The sequence below is a fragment of the Micropterus salmoides genome, unplaced genomic scaffold, assembly GCF_014851395.1.
Source record: "Micropterus salmoides isolate LMB-PRFRI ecotype aquatic unplaced genomic scaffold, ASM1485139v1 Ms_hic_scaffold_1, whole genome shotgun sequence".
NCBI lineage: Eukaryota > Metazoa > Chordata > Actinopteri > Centrarchiformes > Centrarchidae > Micropterus > Micropterus salmoides.
This window is the reverse complement of record NW_024040040.1, coordinates 55,597,528-55,617,329: the sequence shown is the minus strand read 5'-3', so window position 1 is coordinate 55,617,329 and position 19,802 is coordinate 55,597,528. Positions and strand designations below refer to the sequence as shown.

Below are 19,802 nucleotides of genomic sequence, written 5' to 3'. Positions count from 1 at the left end.
TACATACAGATCCGATCATATTTCCCAATCCAGCTGTTTAAAGGATCAATACAGTTTTTCTCCTCTAGTTCCAGACTGGTGTGAGATCAGCAGCATGTTATTGATCTGTGTTGACATGAATAGGTGTATGAATGTTGTGCTGACATTTGGATGATGTCTGTAGAAGGCTGACATTATGATGATCCACAATAACACAATGACAAAGTCCCTCTACTCATTTTAGGGAAAAGCTCATTGATTAGGACATAGTAATGTTGAGCTCCACATTTAAAACCTGAACACATCTGATTGGATTAGAAATGGATTTTTATCTCCATCATTTATTCTTTATTCAGATTGAGGCGCTGCAGTTTGTCAGAGATCAGCTGTGCTTCTCTGGCCTCAGCTCTGAAGTCCAACCCCTCCCATCTGAGAGAGCTGGACCTGAGTGACAAAAAGCTGCAGGATTCAGGAGTGAAGCAGCTGTCTGATCTGAAGGAGAGTCCACACTGCAGACTGGAGATTCTGAGGTCAGTAGAGGGTCCAATTAAATTCAATTTTATTTATATAGCACCAAATCACAAAAACAGTAATCTCATAGCGCTTTTCATAAAAGAGCAGGTCTAGACCGTACTCTATGAGGGGGGGCAAGTGAGGAACAGAGAGAAAGAGAGAGAGGGGAGTGAGGCAGTCTACACAGTATACACACAGAGGTACAGACAGTAAAGGTAATGTTGCTATAGACTGAATGAAAAATGGTACAGATATTTATAATAGTGTTAATGATAACAATCGTAATGTTAATGATTATAATAACAATAATAACAATAAGACTAGCAACAATAGTCGTTGCAGCAGAGGGTGTCGAGCAGGAACACGGGGGCAGCAGGTGACCCGCAACCACAGATCCAGACTCCACAGCTCCAGAGCCAGAAACACCTGCAGGAAGTGATAGGAGAGAGGAGAGAGACGAGAAAGCACAAGACTACCAGAAAGGGGAGAAGTTGTGTTAGTAACATGCAATAATGGGATAAGGTTGCATACAGAGGGAGAGAAAGTAGAGGAGAGAGAGCTCAGTGCATCATGGGAAATCCCCCGGCAGTCTAGGCCTATAGCAGCATAACTAAGGGATGGTTCAGGACTCACCTGAGCCAGCCCTAACTATAAGCTTTATCAAAGAGGAAAGTCTTAAGCCTACTCTTAAATGTGGAGATGGTGTCTGCCTCCTGAACCCAAACTGGAACCTGGTTCCACAGGAGAGGAGCTTGCTAGCTGAACGCTCTGGATCCTAGTCTACTTTTGGAGACTCTAGGAACCACAAGTAACCTTGCATTCTGGGAGCGCAGTGCTCTGGTGGGGTAGTAAGGTACTATGAGCTCTTTAAGATAAGATGGTGCCTGACCATTAAGAGCTTTGTAGGTAAGAAGAATGATTTTAAATTCTATTCTGGATTTTACTGGAAGCCATTGCAAATGCAGCCTGGTTCCTGTCAGAACACGTGCTGCAGCATTCTGGATCAGCTGAAGAGTCTTAATGGACTTTTTCGAGCAGCCTGATAATAAGGAATTGCAGTAATCCAGCCTAGAAGTAACAAATGCATGGACTAGTTTTTCTGCATCATTTTTAGACAGGATGTTCCTGATTTCAATATTACGTAGGTGAAAAAAGGTGGTCCTTGAAATTTGCTTAATGTGAGACTTAAATGACATGTCCTGATCAAAGATAACTCCAAGATTCCTCACAGTGGTGCTGGAGGCCAGGCGATGCCATCAAGGGAAACTATATCTTTAGATAATGCGTCACGGAGGTGCTTAGGCCCCAGAAGCAATAACTTTTTTCAGAAGAGGTTAATTACAGCTACTTTAAAGTACTGTGGTACATAGCCTGTTGATAGAGATAGATTGATCATATCTAGTATAGAGGTGCTTACTAAGGGTAAAACATCTTTAAGCAACCTAGTCGGGATGGGGTCTAAGAGGCAGGTTGATGGTTTAGATGAAGAAATTATTGAAGTTAGTTGGTAAAGATTGAGGGAAGCAAAACAGTCTAAACATGTATCTGGTTCTACAGCTGTTTCTAAGGTTCCTGAGTTAAGAGATAAGTTGGTGCCAATTGAGGGCAGGTCTTGGTGAATTTTGTTCTAATAGCTAGAATTTTATATTAAAGAAGCTCATGAATCGTAACTACTGAGAGCTATGGGAATACTTGGCTCAATAGAGCTGTGACTCTCTGTCAGCCTGGCTACAGTGCTGAAAAGAAACCTGGGGTTGTTCCTATTTCCTCTATTAATGACGAGTAGTACGCTGCTCTGGCATTACGAGGGCCTTCCTATAAGTTTTAAGACTATCTTGCCAAATTAAACGAGAATTTTCCAGTTTGGTGGAACGCCAATTCCTCTCAAGTTTCCGCGATATTTGCTTTAATTTGCGAGTTTCAGTGTTATACCATGGAGCTAACCGTCTTTGTTTTAGTATTTTCTTTTTTAGAGGGGCTACAGAGTCGAGTGTCATTCGCAGCGAGCCTGCAGCACTATCAACAAGATGATCGATTGGGAGGGACTGAAATAGCATAGGAGTCCTCCGTTACTTTGTGACTGATAATGTATTTAGAGCTGATGGAATCGCATCCTTAAATTTAGCTACAGCACTATCAGACAGACATCTTATAGAAATTTTTGCCCAATGGCGTGTAGTTCAGCAATACAAAAGTTATCAAACAGTGGTGGACAAAGAGGGATTCTGTGGGAACACTATTATTCGATTTCAATACCATACACCAAAACAAGGTCGAGGGTGTGGTTAAAACAGTGAGTCGGTTCATGAACACTCTGAGAGAAGCCGATGGAATCTAACAGAGAGATAAACGCAGTACTGAAGCTGTCATTCTCAACATCCACATGAATAAAATCCCTACAATAATAACTTTGTCCGTTTTAAGGACTAAAGTTGACAAAAACTCTGCAAATTAGATAAGAATTCAGATACGGGCCAGGTGCTCGGTACACTATAACGAAGAGAATTGGTTGCAGTGATTTCCAACTTGGGTGCGAAAGACTAAGAACAAGACTTTCAAATGAGTTATAGTTTAGTTTAGGTTTAGAGCTGATTAATAGGCTAGAGTCGAAGATAGCTGCAACTCCACCTCCTCGGCCTGTGCCTCGAGGAATGAGAGTTAATATGACTGGGAGGGGTGGATTCATTTAGGCTAACATATTCTCCATCACCCAGCCAGGTTTCAGTAAGACCAAATAAATCAATATCATAATCTGATATTAGTTCATTTACTAGTACACCTTTAGAAGAGAGAGATCTGATGTTTAAGAGTCCACATTTAACTCTCCTATTCGTTTGCACTATTGCTCTTGTGGTTTTAATTTTTATGAGGTTTTTATGCACAGTCCTCTTCTGTTTACCTTTTTAAATAATTTCGATGGTGGGGGGCAGACACCGTCACTATAGGGTTTTCACTAAGTAACTCCTGAAATGGAGGAGCAGAGAAGTGTGTTAGACTGCGACTCTGCGTAGGGTTTTGGGTGGGTAACTGCTGAAATGAAACAGTCCATGCTGGTTTCAGCAGTATTGTACTAAACACCGTTAGTATCAAAGCAGAGATCCAGTATTTCCTGTAAACCTCCAACCTTCTCAGCGGCTGCTTTCCTCAGTGAAGCTGTGAGAGGAGAATGGTGACAGGCTTCAGGATTGGACAGAAAGACAGACAGAGAGAGAGAACAGGCTGTGATCATGTGTTTGAGTTGATGTGAAGACGACTGTTGTTGTTGTGTTCATGTCTCCAGGAAATAAAGCTGGATTCCAGCTGACAGCATCACAAGATGTATAGAGACAGTGGTCCTCATTCATCAAACTGTCGGACCATCAAATCTGATCTCAAAGTGTTTGTTCTCTCTTAGTAGTATACAAGTACGGAGCATTTACATTTACATTCTTTCTACAGAGCAGAACCTCTGCTGAGTAAGCACAGCTGATGTTTAGCTGTTGTAGGACCTTTAACATCATATATATATATCTGTCCATGTGTCTTTAGTTTGGTCCAGATGTTTTTAGAACAGACTCCATATTTACAGATTTGTCCTGTAATATTTCCAAAGTAGCTGAAATCTTCAAATGTGACTGAGCGGCTGGTTTTTAACAGCAGTAAATCCATCATTCCAGTGAGCAGTGAATATCTCTCTGTCTCTGCAGTCATGATGCGTTCAGGGACTCTCAGCACTTTATTTCCACTGTGGACTTGAGTGAAACCTGCAGAGTAAACAGAGCTGATGGCCAAAGTCTCTGCAGGTCTCAGTGTGTTCACTCCAATACGTTAACATGAGAGCTGAAAGGAAGCTGGCTACGCTACACAGCCGCTCCACTTCTGGTCTGAACAGGACTGAAGTCCCTGCTGGTCTTTATACTGGATGTGCTGCATCACTGACTGACAGCTGATGAAGGGAGTCTCTGTAAACTCTGATTTATGACTTCTGCTCTCTGTCTTCTTCTCTCATCAGATGGAATCCAGTTAGGTAAACATGAGAAAGGTGGAGGTGTTCAGAGAGGATCTGCTGTGTCCTGATGATCCAGAGAGGTTGAAGCAGCAGCATCAGCTTGTGTGTGGAGAGGCTCTGACTGGGCCATGTTACTGGGAGGTAGAGTGGAGAGGAGAGCTTCATCCAGCAGTGACTGACAGAGGAATCCCAACAGTGCTGCAGTCTGAACTGCTCTGAGATCAGCTCCACTGTCAGACACAAAGTCAAGTCCACCATCTCCCTGTGTGTTCCTCTGGATGTGACAGAGGATCATCAGTGGATCTGGACTGCTCTGCTGCTGCTCTGTCCTTCTACACAGTCTCTGCAGACACACTGAGACTCCTCCACTCCTTCTGCTGCACATCAGACCCTCTCACTGACCTCCACCTGGACCTCCACCTGGACCTCCACCTGGACCTAGACCTGATTTTTGTATTTTTTCATTTATTTGGATATACTTAAACTGTTAATGTTCACATTAAATTGTATCTAGAAAACAGAATCATCTATTTTTGCTATGCAAATGCTCCATATTTGTATAGCGCCTTCCTAGTCTTTTTCGACCACTCAAAGCGCTTTTACACTACCTCGCATTCATCATTCACCCACAAACTGAGCCTAAATGCTCAGAAACTAATATTCACACACATTCATACAGTGGCAGAACAGTCGCAAGTGGCAATTTTGGGTTCAGTATCTTACCCAAGGACACTTCGACATGGAACCTGGAGAATTATTAATTAATTTCACACTTTCTCTTGAGAAAAAATGATTTGTTATATGTGGCCTATCTAGGCCTACTTAGGATACTGCAGATGGGACTACGACATTTTTAGATTACAACTGTTAACTCCAAATGTGACGACCATGGAACGACTACAAGTGCCTTATCTTGAGAGCGAATAACTCATTAATCAACAGCCATTATTTAGCCAATAAGAACTCAGTATTCAGCTAGGTCATGGTATAACTAAAAAGAATGAAAGAAATAATGTAGACGTTTAGTTTGTACTTACCCATTATTGTTTCACATGTGAAGTGTATCATATTGTAAAGTATAACCATAAAGCTCGTGAAAAATTATCCCCCAGTATGGCGGTAGCTTCTGGCTGTTTAATGTATTCATAAACTACATGTGTGTCCAAGCAGGCGCACACTAAGGATGAAGTGGATATGACTCATTTATGTCAGTTATTAATGGGGTCATTACAGATGCTTTCTAACTTTATAAAATCTTGATCATTTTGGTCACTATAAATTTGATATGAAACTTTCATCTTGTTCAGTAGTATTTACTTTCTTCATGTTTTAAGTTACAGGATAAAGTTACTAGATATTGAAATATAAGCCGCTTTTGTTTAAACCACTTTATATGCCATTTTTATAGTAATAATGTTTTAAAGGTTTTTAAGGTTTATTATGCTTTAAGAGACACTATATATTGGGTTTAAATATGTTTTAAGGTTTAAGTCACTCTCTCTGTATGATGATTGTTGGGCTTCTGTAAATAGCATCACAGAGTCGTCTAGACCTGCTCTTTTATGAAAAGCGCGGTGAGATAACTGTTGTTGTGATTTGGCGCTATATAAATAAAATTGAATTGAATGAATGATTTCTTCTCTGTACAATGGCAATGATTATTTCTGCTTGCGAGCCTCTTATAATGAGCCCACACTGCTTAGTGCCTCTGAAGTAGATAAGAGCCCAAGTGCAGGTACTTTCAGCTGTAGGCAGCATGAGTGTAAAGGTGTATTAGTGTCAGCAGAAACATAAATGAAGTAGACGGTAGCGTCAGTTTGAGCCAGTTGAGCTGGAAAGTCTGAAGACACCACTGTGGGAAAACCACCTAAATTCTGGAGGTTAAAGGGCACCGCCTAAAGTAGGAGGAGACTGAGATATAAAGAATTCACAAGCTGATCCTTTAGTTTCGTCTTGAGTCTGCCAATATGTAGCTCCGTTTTTGTCTCGTTAAGAATAAAAGCTCTTGTACGATTCATGACTGTCTCCAGTGAGTTTATTTGACTCCAAGTTGTTACAAATATGTTTTATAATGGTGGAGAAACTTTTTCTTCATCAATCTTTAGCACACACATAAAATCTGTACCTGCTATCTGTATGAATGTAATGCTAAAGTGTTATTTCAGATGGAAGAAGTCAGGTAATATTTCATCAAATGAAATGTATTAACAGTTCAGAGTACAGTCTCCATGTAAATGGGGTAACCACAAAGATAACCTGTTCTGAGCAGTTTAGATGTGTGGTAAAATTGCCATTAAAGCAGACCTTAGGTGAAACCTATCTACCTTTGTAGTACAGGTTAATCAGTAAGTTCCACCCGACACCACAAATTACCGGGATTAGTCAGTTACTTCACTTCGTAGTCCTGTGGCCTCTGTGGTACACAGTTAAAGGAATAATGTGGTTGTGTCTCTATTAGTTTCCTTGTGTAATGGCACCACCAAGGGTAAAAGTGTGATGGTATATAATCCTGTTTACATTTTAAAACTAACAACAGATTGTCAATGACTTCAGGGTATTAACTATACTCCATTTGAGAATATCCCAAACAACCTTGCCAGGATGAGATATTTAGAAAATCTGAGTAAATTATGCATAACTGAGGCTGTTCAGTTTTCTTTCAGACCAACTTGATGGATTTTGTACTAACTTTGAAATTACATTAAATCTATCTTGAATTAAACTGTTCCGCGGTCGCCACATCCTTGTCAGAACTGACAATACGGCAGTGGTGGCCTATTTGAATCACCAGGGGGGTCTGCGCTCGCGCCCGTAATGCAAGCTGGCACATCAGATCCTCCTGTGGTTCCAGCAGAGACTGCTGTCCCTCAGAGCGATGTACGTCCCTGGGACCCAGAATCAGGGAGCAGACCTGCTGTCGAGACAGGGGCAGAGGCCCGGGTAATGGAGACTCCACCCCGAGGTGGTGGAGTTATTATACAAAGAGACGTGGACTTGTGTCCCATGTGGTTCTCCCTCTCGTTCCCATAGTGTTGCCACCGATGCAGTTCGAGTTCCCTCGAAGGGGAACGTCTCGGGTTACGTATGTAACCCTTGTTCACTGAGAAGGGGAACAAGACACTGCGTCGGTCCGCCACACCTCACCCCGCCTGGAGTGCCTTGCTTCATAGAAAAGGGCTAATGTGTCCTGTGTGCCAGCGTGCTTATATACCCCCTCCGGTTACGCCTCACACACTACTGTTCTGGCAACACCAATAGGATTGGAGTAGTTTCATTCATAGTTCAGCCCTGCACCCCAGGGGCGTTCCCATAGTGTCGTCACAGACGCAGTGTCTCGTTCCCTTGAAGGGGAACTAGCCTACAGTATTAAGAAGCAGTTCAAATGAGCTCCACCTCCTCCAACTACAGCATTAAAGTACCTCCTGCATTATAATGATCAATAAGAATGATCCAATAACATAATAACACTGCAGAGTGAGTACTTTTACTCTGAATCACTTCAATCCTTCTGTACTTTAACTGAAGAGTATTTGTGATACTTGTACTTGAGAGATTGATCTGAATACTTCATGATAAATGAGGCGCTTGATGACAGTTTGGATGTGTTGCTGAATTAAACAGTGACAAACTTATATAACGAGTCCTGTCAGTTGCGCTATTCTTACATACAGTGGGTACGGAAAGTATTCAGACCCCTTTAAATTTTTCACTCTTTGTTTCATTGCAGCCATTTTCCAAAAATCAAAAAAGTTCATTTTATTTCTCAGTAATGTACACTCAGCACCCCATCTTGACAGAAAAAAACAGAAATGTAGAAATTTTTGCAAATGTATTAAAAAAGAAAAACTGAAATATCACATGGTCATAAGTATTCAGACCCTTTGCTCAGTATTTAGTAGAAGCACCCTTTTGATCTAATACAGCCATGAGTCGTTTGGGAAAGATGCAACAAGTTTTTCACATCTGGATTTGGGTATCCTCTGCCATTCCTCCTTGCAGATCCTCTCCAGTTCTGTCAGGTTGGATGGTAAACGTTGGTGGACAGCCATTTTCAGGTCTCTCCAGAGATGCTCAATTGGGTTTAAGTCAGGGCTCTGGCTGGGCCATTCAAGAACAGCCACGGAGTTGTTGTGAAGCCACTCCTTCGTTATTTTAGCGGCTTAGGGTCATTGTCTTGTTGGAAGGTAAACCTTCGGCCCAGTCTGAGGTCCAGAGCGCTCTGGAAAAGGTTTTCGTCCAGGATATCCCTGTACTTGGCCGCATTCATCTTTCCCTCGATTGCAACCGTCGTCCTGTCCCTGCAGCTGAAAACACCCCCACAGCATGATGCTGCCACCACCATGCTTCACTGTTGAGACTGTATTGGACAGGTGATGAGCAGTGCCTGGTTTTCTCCACACATACCGCTTAGAATTAAGGCCAAAAAGTTCTATCTTGGTCTCATCAGACCAGAGGATCTTATTTATCACCATCTTGGAGTCCTTCAGGTGTTTTTTAGCAAACTCCATGCGGGCTTTCATGTGTCTTGCACTGAGGAGAGGCTTCCGTCGGGCCACTCTGCCATAAAGCCCCGACTGGTGGATTGCTGCAGTGATGGTTGACTTACTACAACTTTCTCCCATCTCCCGACTGCATCTCTGGAGCTCAGCCACAGTGACCTTTGGGTTCTTCTTTACCTCTCTCACCGAGGCTCTTCTCCCCCGATAGCTCAGTTTGGCCGGACGGCCAGCTCTAGGAAGGGTTCTGGTCGTCCCAAACGTCTTCCATTTGAGGATTATGGAGGCCACTGTGCTCTTAGGAACCTTAAGTGCAGCAGAAACTTTTTTGTAACCTTGGCCAGATCTGTGCCTTGCCACAATTCTGTCTCTGAGCTCTTCAGGCAGTTCCTTTGACCTCATGATTCTCATTTGCTCTGACATGCACTGTGAGCTGTAAGGTCTTATATAGACAGGTGTGTGGCTTTCCTAATCAAGTCCAATCAGTATAATCAAACACAGCTGGACTCAAATGAAGGTGTAGAACCATCTCAAGGATGATCAGAAGAAATAGACAGCACCTGAGTTAAATATGAGTGTCACGGCAAAGGGTCTGAATACTTATGACCATGTGATATTTCAGTTTTTCTTTTTTAATAAATTTGCAAAAATTTCTGCATTTCTGTTTTTTTCTGTCAAGATGGGATGCTGAGTGTACATTACTGAGAAATAAAATGAACTTTTTTGATTTTTGGAAAATGGCTGCAATGAAACAAAGAGTGAAAAATTTAAAGGGGTCTGAACACTTTCCGTACCCACTGTATGTTATAAAATGATTAATTGTTATTTAGGATATATTTCTTGACAAATCACACTTTTTAACCACCAATTTCAATGATGAATTGATTTATTTCTTGCAACAATAAGAATGTAGCTCAGGCAGTGACCATATAGTTGCTCCAAACCCCTACACTGTTTAATAATGTTCCTGTACATTAACCATTTGTTTAACCTAATGTGCATATGTTGTTATACTCTGCATACTTACCATATGCATAGACTGCTGTTCATACTGTACATACTTCTCTAATCAGCCACCTGTTTACTGGTTACTTCTCATTATTTATTCTGTTCATACTGGTTAGATTACTATATTGTCATATACTGTATCAATCCACCTACCTCAAGTACATAACACCTGCACATAATATTTATTCCATCTTCCTTTGCACTGTGCTCCATTGCACTGTGTACATGTATGCATATATGTATCACATCCACCTCTGACATAATTATAATGATAATAATAATTAACTCCTGCATCCTTTGCACTCTGCTCATTGCTGTATTGTCTCAATCTGTCTATATTGTTTTTGTTCATAGTGTGTACAGTATATATGTGTTCTGTATGCTGTAGCCTGTGTGATTATTATTTTATTATTGTATGACTAAGCACATCATGAGGTTCACCAAAGTCAAATTCCTCTACATACCAGGTAAATAAAGCTCATTCTAATTACATTTGCACTCTCTAACTCTGTCCACTCCTATTCTATATGTTTTTAATATATTATATTACAGAAAGTGTATGACACTCATGACCAAAATAGTCAATAACATTCTGTCACTGTGCTACTTATGGATGTAATTTTAACGAAAATAAAGTATTCCCCTTTTGGCTGGGGTCCCCTATAACCCCACTTTGAGAACCACTGCTGTATCATATCTGTAACTCCACTGTACATGTTGTAAGATACAGCACTAGTGCGCTCATCTGTACAAACACTATATTTCTGCACTTCTGCTCAGATGCTAACTGCATTTCATCAAAGTGATGGTCCGCCGAAAATTAGACACATTAGTTGGCTGCTAACTAGATCGCTTAAGATAGCTATGTTTGGTTTGCTGTTAGCTATGTTAGCTGTTAGCTGACTACACTTGCTAAGATAACTAGTGTTAATTTGCACTAAGGCATTGTTAATTATTTGTATTGGCTATTAGCCAACTACTCTAAATAAGATAAATAAGTTTAGTTAGCTGTTGTCTATGCTAGGTGTCAGCTAACTATTCTTACTATTCACTTGTTTCCCCAGCAGCCAATGGGAGCTGACATGACAGGAGACCACATACTGTTGGCGGTGTTGTGTTTCTGATTTAATGCCTCGCATCTACTTGCTAACGGTAATGCTAAAAACAGTATCACAAATGAGAGTGTCCTCCAGCCCACTTGATGTAATACCTACAAAGTTTTTACTGAAAGTAATAGATTCTGTTGGGCCCCATTTGATCTCTGTTTTCAACAGCTCTCTATCTACTGGTTGTGTCACTGATTATTTTAAAATGGCTTGCGTGAACCCACTTTTAAAGAAACCTGGTTTAGATCCCTCCCTCCCACATAATTTTAGACCAATTTCAAAACTGCCTTTTATTGCAAAGATTCTAGAAAGAATTGTGTCCAAACAGCTGCTCACTGTACTGGAAAATAACAAATTATTTGAAAAGCTTCAGTCTGGTTTCAGGAAGTACCACAGCACTGAGACTGCCCTGCTTAAAGTCACCAATGACTTTGATCACAACATCATATTAGACAGACTGAGGCACTGGATGGGGATCTCTGGTACTGCCCTAGAAAGGTTTTCATCCTGCCTGTCAAATAGGAAGTTTTGCGTGTCTGTAAACAACTATGTCTCTTCATTCTGTCCAGTTAAATATGGTGTGCCTCAGGGGTCGGTCTTAGGACCCATTTTGTTTTCCTTGTATCTGCTTTATATTATCATCATTTCATATTATCCGTAAACGTGGTATTTATTTTCATATATATGCTGATGACACACAAATATACTTGCCCGTCAGATCCACAGACCCTGGAATGCTGAGTTCACTTAACAACTGCCTTTGTGAAGTTAAAAAATGGATGTCAAATAATTTCCTCCAGCTGAACTCAGACAAAACAGAAATACTGGTCATCGGGTCCCAGCAGATGGCAAATCAAATACTGCCATCTGCTGGTTCCCTAGTAAATCACATTAAGCCTGTGGCAAAGAACCTTGGTGTTTGGTTTGATAGTAATTTAAATTTCGAGCATCACACCACAAAGCTTGTTCAATCATGTTTTAATCAACTTAGAAATATAGCAAAAATTCGATCTATGTTAACTTTTAAGACCATTTTACACGCCTTCATCTCATCAAGCCTGGATTATTGCAACAGCCTTTTCACCTGTTTAACCCAAAAATCTATTGATCGACTCCAGACTGTCCAGAACTCAGCTGCCAGGCTTTTAACCAGGCTGGCTCCCAGTATGTTTTAGAATTGAATTTAAAATTCTATTGATCACTTTTAAAGCTCTTCATGGCCTCTCACCTTGTTATATTTCTGACCTTTTAGTCCCATACGCACCAGCACGTACCTTGAGATCCTCGGGCAGAGGTCTGCTGTCTGTTCCAGAGTCTCGACTGAAAACTAAAGGGGACAGAGCGTTTGCTGTCAGGGCCCCGAGGCTCTGGAACAGCCTGCCCGAGGAAATCAGGTCGACTGAGTCAGGGAACTCTTTTAAGTCCCTTCTTAAAACGTACTTTTATAGGAGAGCCTTTCCCGATCTTATTTGACTTTATTTTATTCCTTTTATTTTATTGTATTTTACTAATTTTTTATTTATCTTAAACGTGTATTTTAGTCTTTTCAATATTTTCTTGCTTTTATCGTTTTTGTATTATTGTCTTTTGGGTATTATTGTCTTTACACTTGTTAAAGTACTTTGTAACTTGTTTTTGAAAAGTGCTCTACAAATAAAGACTATTATTATTATTATTGTTATTATTATTACCATGGTCTCAACAAAGAAGGCAACGTTAAGAGTTAGACAAGTTAACTTAATGTTAAATAACTAACTTCTTTATGTGAATTGTTGTCAGAGTCATTTTAATGCATCATACTTGAATAGATTTCTAGAGAAAAATCATTACTTTTACTCCCTTAGATTTGGATGCATTCATATTGCTACTTCACAAACATTACTTATTATTGTATGTATTCATGATCTGGTAAGAGCTGAAGAGAACGGTGGTCAGCTTGTCCGCTAGTCTGCTAGTGGTTTGTTATCCTACAGCAGTCACACATCCACATCATTGTTCAGAGCAGATTAGCTCCAGAAAAGCTACAGCGTAATGTTAGTAGTATGGTTAGCGGCTAATAATTACAGATGAACACTTATTGCAGCCAGTCTGGTCAAATACCAGGGCGCTTGAATTTGAATTTTACCATCATCAATATGTAAAGTTTATATATCATTTATATATGTCCAACGAGCGCCGCCTGGCTCTGCCATCCCTTCACATAAAGCAATCCCAGTCCCAGCAATTCTCATCTGTGACACCACGATGGTGGAACGAGCTACCACACGCCATCAGAGCAGGGGCGTCCCTCTCTAACTTCAAGAAGCTCTTGATAACTCATCTCTTCCGAGAACACTTCCTCTTACACAACACCTCTAACTCCTAACCTCTAACATCCACCTCCTATGCTCTTCTTCCCCTTACAATTCTCTTGTATTGATTGCACTTTTTTGATTCCTCCCTAGGTATTTACCCCATAAATGCCATACGTGCTTAGCTTTTATTAGTATTTATTGCTGCTCTTACTGGTATGTATTGTCAGTTATAGATCTCGTGCTGTATTTGATGCTCTGTTGTTCCTCAAATGTAAGTCAATTAGGATAAAAACGTCGAGTAAATGAGTAAATGAGTAAATGTAATGTAATAGTTGGCTAAAGCAATTCTTTATTGAAGAAAAAATTAAAAATATCAATGCTCATCTGCTCAATCAGGACAGTCATCATCTGTTGAACATTAAAAGTGTCTTTACTCCATCTAGCACTTCTTGATGTTGGAAAAATTTAACCTCTACTAAAATAGTGACATGAAATTCAGTAGTCTTTAAGACCTATTTAACTAGTAACTTAAACATTTGATTGGTGGAAGAGGATTGCCAAAGTGTTTTGGAATACTGCAAAGAGAACGTGGGATTTAATTAAAATATTTCTTACTTGTAATATGAAAAAGCAGCTACTATGAATAGTAGTGAAAGTGCCTAATAATCTTTACTTATAGTAATCCTAATACTAATAGTCCTTACTAAAGACTAAATAGCAAAACAGAAAAGTGACTTGTGAGACTCGTTCAGTTTATTCATTCCATGTTGTAATTTTAACAAATGTAAAACCTTTTTATTTCTATAGTGCTCATTCTTTTTATCAGAGTGGTTCTTTTTTGTCTTTCAGTCTGCACTACTGAGCTTTTTATTATTATTATTATTATATTATTATTATTATAACAGTCAAACATGGTCACTTGAACTTAATAATAGTTGTTCCTAACCAAGGTTATTATAGTTTTAATTTTCCATCAGTTTTTATTTTAATTTCATTTAGACTTTTGTTTTCAATTTCAGTTTAGTTTTAATTAGTTTTTAATGTGGGTTTGCTAGTTTAGTTTATTATATATAGTTTAGTTATATGTATGTGTGTATATATGTATATATACATATATATACATATATATATATATATATATATATATATACATATATATATATATATATATATATATATACACACACACACACACACATACATATATATATATATATATATATGTGTGTATATATATATGTATGTGTGTGTGTGTGTGTGTGTGTGTATATATATATATATATTTTAGGCAAATTCCTGTTTTTGCAGAAAATAATAAATAAAATACAGTGGGTACGGAAAGTATTCAGACCCCTTTAAATTTTTCACTCTTTGTTTCATTGCAGCCATTTTCCAAAAATCAAAAAAGTTCATTTTATTTCTCAGTAATGTACACTCAGCACCCCATCTTGACAGAAAAAAACAGAAATGTAGAAATTTTTGCAAATGTATTAAAAAAGAAAAACTGAAATATCACATGGTCATAAGTATTCAGACCCTTTGCTCAGTATTTAGTAGAAGCACCCTTTTGATCTAATACAGCCATGAGTCGTTTTGGGAAAGATGCAACAAGTTTTTCACATCTGGATTTGGGTATCCTCTGCCATTCCTCCTTGCAGATCCTCTCCAGTTCTGTCAGGTTGGATGGTAAACGTTGGTGGACAGCCATTTTCAGGTCTCTCCAGAGATGCTCAATTGGGTTTAAGTCAGGGCTCTGGCTGGGCCATTCAAGAACAGCCACGGAGTTGTTGTGAAGCCACTCCTTCGTTATTTTAGCGGTGCGCTTAGGGTCATTGACTTGTTGGAAGGTAAACCTTCGGCCCAGTCTGAGGTCCAGAGCACTCTGGAAAAGGTTTTCGTCCAGGATATCCCTGTACTTGGCCGCATTCATCTTTCCCTCGATTGCAACCAGTCGTCCTGTCCCTGCAGCTGAAAAACCACCCCCACAGCATGATGCTGCCACCACCATGCTTCACTGTTGAGACTGTATTGGACAGGTGATGAGCAGTGCCTGGTGTTCTCCACACATACCGCTTAGAATTAAGGCCAAAAAGTTCCATCTTGGTCTCATCAGACCAGAGGATCTTATTTATCACCATCTTGGAGTCCTTCAGGTGTTTTTTAGCAAACTCCATGCGGGCTTTCATGCGTCTTGCACTGAGGAGAGGCTTCCGTCGGGCCACTCTGCCATAAAGCCCCGACTGGTGGATTGCTGCAGTGATGGTTGACTTACTACAACTTTCTCCCATCTCCCGACTGCATCTCTGGAGCTCAGCCACAGTGACCTTTGGGTTCTTCTTTACCTCTCTCACTAAGGCTCTTCTCCCCCGATAGCTCAGTTTGGCCGACCGTATGACTGACCAGCACACATTCAGTTCCTGTCCAGATAATGAACGCGCCTCGTTCTCATCATTCACACATCGGAGAGTCGAGGGTTGCTTGAACCAGCCAGTTAAAGGAAAGTGTATAAACACACACACAAATATGATCCGACAGCATTTATTGTTTATTTCCATATACAAAAAGATAAAAATGAAATTATTTTTCTTGTGTGTGTGTGTGTGTGTGTGTGTGTGTGTGTGTGTGAGATAGAGAGAGAGGACTAGAACTACATTCATTCATACATTAATGATCCTGGCACTGGGTGGAGAGCGGAAGATAGAGAGATATACAATAGATTTATGAAAATAGATAAGAGAGAGGCTACACACACAAACACACACACAATTCGTTTTTTGTTTCCTAGGCAGATCTATGTTACAGTGATCATTACTCCTCAAAATGAAAATAAGAAAATAAAAATACCAACAGGAACCTTTGAACAGCATTACCACAGGATGGACAGTACCTGGGAAGGAGGCTTTTATTTTCTTTCTGCCCGGACATATATCTTCCACCCGCTGTCTATGACATATATATTTGTAAAGACTAAAACAGCTTCTCCCACACTTCTTCAGTCCAACAGACAGGGTTATTTTTTTGTGTTTTTTTTTTACAGAAATGAAAACCAGTTCTCACCTCGTCCACAGTCATACAGATTCTTTTTCTTTTTTTATAGCATATTTGTTACATCAGTAGTACAAGTTTGTCTCTGTGTTCTACAGTTGAGCTACAACAGTGAAACATAGGTACAAGATTTACATTTCACACCACCATCATCATCATCACTCTGGTGGAGAAGGATTGGCTTTTGTAAAGATGGCCGCCTCTCAGTTTCATGTGTAACGTCTGACAATACGAGCAATTTAAATGTTACTTCAGGTCAGGTTTTCGCTTAGAAAGAGAGGTTTGATTGAACAAGTAAAGATAAAACTTTCTTTCAGCAGACTTCTGCAGCTGCATGAATGAGCGTGTGAATTTAATTGTATGAGCAAATGTGAGACAAATATTAAGCAGATGATAGTTGGATTGTACAGAAATGCACTGCAGTAACCAAAGAAACACTGTAGACTTTATCTTTGTCATTTTAGGTTTTCTTTCTTAAGAAAACAAAAGATCTCACAGATTTAGCATCTCGTCCTTCAGAGATACAGATCTTGTTATCATGAGATATGAAGCCTTTCTCATCAGCGCAGCTGTGGTTGATGTGGTGCTCGGCTTGGCAACTCATTAACTCATAATACAAGAAAACCTTCCTTTGTTCAATCAAGCATGTTCATGGTTTTGGATGGCTCTCATAAGAAAGGCGTTCTATTACAACACAAACAATAAGAGCTAAACAGCAGTCCCATTTAACGGCGTTGACCCCTGCACCCTGCTTTCCTCTTACTGGCTAACCCTGGTCAGAGGCAGAGGTGTCGAAACTGTGGGACAGGACATTATATCAAAATAGGAAGCGGCCATCTTTACACACCTGTTTGTTCAGGATAACAAGGGAGAAACGAGTCATGTGACTCCTACACTGACCCTCCTCCATTCAACCCGGGGGGAGAAACAGCAGCACTTTGTTCATCACGACCCCTTCACAACATGCCCAGGAAACCCCTTGCGTCTGTTCTGATCAATCAAAGCCCTGAATCAGATTTCAAACGAGTCAGGTTGGAAACTAAACCTGCGTGTATGTAACATTCACACATTTATCTGCATTATTTATTCCTCACTTCATCAACTACTGGAACATTGCACAGTTCAGGTTTGAGAGGCTCCCACCTCCTCTTGGAGCGAGAGGTTCGATTTGAAGAGTAAAAGGTTTTGGTTTTACCTTGTGGAAGCATTAGCTGTGTAACACTGATACCAATCTGTCAGCTTCAAATGGCACATAACTGGTTCCACTTTATGATCTAATGTTAGAAGGTCTCTCTGATCTCCACTAAGTTTGGAGTAAAACTCATCAAAATATGAATAAAAGACGCACGACGCTCTGCAGCAGGAGCTGAGGAAGGTTTCACAAAGTAAAGGTTTTGTTAATATGTACTACAGGACACGTTAAACTGCCATCCTACCTTTCACTAAAGCCCATGTTTACTAAAACAACAAAGATCTTTAGACATTCAGAAGAAATCAACAAGCGGGGACTTCTTGATTTCTCCTTACAGGCACTTGACTGGCCGACAAACATGGAAGCATTACTTGCACAATAAGTGAAAACAAGCCTTTAATGGTGACTTTTAATTTGAAATGCTGTGAAAGCAGAAACCTGAGGAACGCTGCTCGCTGTGTCCTCCCACTCTTTAGCATCGCAGCCAAACGCCATCGTCACACTGTAGGATAAATAAAAGCCCTGTTGTGTTATATGTAATATGTAAACCTCTCCTACCTTACGCCCAATGTTAGCTGGGATCACCTTCTGCCACCTACAAGCTCAGCTTTAACTCTGACTTCACTTCTGACAGCGTCACCAAGCTTCATAAAGACATCTGCTGCATGCTGGACTGGATTAGATTGTACAGGTGCGCCTAATTAAGTGGCCACTGATTCAGACGGTAACAAAACAGGTTTGTGTAAATGACCTTGGTGGTATGGTAGTTTTAGTACCGGTTGTATTATAGGACCAAACTCTGTCAGCTGAAACGTCCAGTGTACGATGGTGGGAGTAGTGGCTTAGTGGATAAGACTGAGCAAGACACTTGGCCCCTCGGTGCTCCTGAGGGGTGCGACCTCTGACATATATAGCAGCTGTAAGTCGCTTTGGGCAAAAGCTAAATGAATAAATGTAAATGAAGTTGAGCAGGAGGACTCAGACGACAACAGCGTTTCCTTTATGAAGTGCCGCCATGTTGACTTTGATCCGGCAGATAACATCCTTCACTCTGAGTCGTCTCTTTTCACAGCTCGCTGTACATTTAGTCACCATAAAGACTCTAAGGTAGCAGTTATTCCTCAGAGGGTTTGTGTAGCGTTAGCCAACTCAATGCTAACAGTGCATGCTAACTCTGAGTTAAAATTGTTTACATGATCTGTAGTTGAAAAAAGAGTTTTGGAGAGACTTTATTGACATGAATTGAAAGAACATCCGTATATTTAAATAGTTATTTTCTGCCTCAGTTTGAATGTCACCTCATGAGGGGAAACATCTGCTGTTCAAAATGAGCGCAATGTTAGCAACACATTGGTCCCCCTTTTTGTTTTAGCCACTGGTCACTGTGTGATGCTAACAATGCTGACAGATTTTTTAACCCCCCCCCCAGTGTGACATGTTTCTGGTCAATGTTTCCTTTAAAATGTTGATGTGAACGACAGGTGAGCTGTTTGTTAAGGATTTTGGTTTCTAGTCCATGCATGTGAGAAGGATCCTGCGTTTCTCCTCCCGAAACCCTGAACGATAACGTTGCCCTAGTCTTCCCAACGTCGCGGACCTCGCATACCGTTTCTGCCTGTGTGGCTCTAATGAGGTAATATGTTCCTGAAAACACCTGGAAACACCTGGATCTGAGTCAGTTCCTTTGTTTGTCAGCATCGTCTGTGAAGGTTATGCGTCACGTCGAAGTGGATAAGGGTTCAAAAATACATTCAGAATACTGTTTCAAGAGTTTAAATTATTGCAAGCATTAAATATCTTAAGATCTGTGTCATCCAGAGTCAAACGAGGCCCAACACAAGTTTGGTTCCTTTAATCGACCATTTCCTTTAGTTTGAATCAGTTATTCTAAATGTATTGTCATATAAATGTCCTGTGGTGTGATGCGCAGGAAAACTTTACATTTACAGGAAGGACGTGAAGGTGGAGGCTGGTGATGAAGGACAGAATAAAGAGTGGAGGAATGAAAGAAACGAGGATTCATTTGATGGAATGAGAGAAGACAAAACGAGAGGTAAAGAGATAAAAGAAAAGAAAAACGTGAGGAAAGGACAAGTGAAAAGACGAGAAGGTAAAAGAAAAGCTGGCGTGATCACAGAGAAAAAGGATGCCAAAGTCTTGTCAGGTGAAGACAAAAACAAG

At 40.3% G+C, this 19,802-nt stretch overlaps 1 protein-coding gene across 1 annotated transcript in view; it reads left to right on the top strand.

The window, feature by feature from the left end:
- Positions 1 to 4,670, top strand: part of LOC119897314 (NACHT, LRR and PYD domains-containing protein 12-like) — a 609,009-nt gene extending 604,339 nt beyond the window's left edge. Inside the window, exons 13-14 of the mRNA XM_038710931.1 lie at positions 336 to 509; positions 4,484 to 4,670. Coding sequence (XP_038566859.1) covers positions 336 to 509; positions 4,484 to 4,502 — 193 coding nt within the window. The 3' untranslated portion in view covers positions 4,503 to 4,670. The remainder of the gene's footprint in view (positions 1 to 335; positions 510 to 4,483) is intronic.
- Positions 4,671 to 19,802: the final 15,132 nt, after the last annotated feature.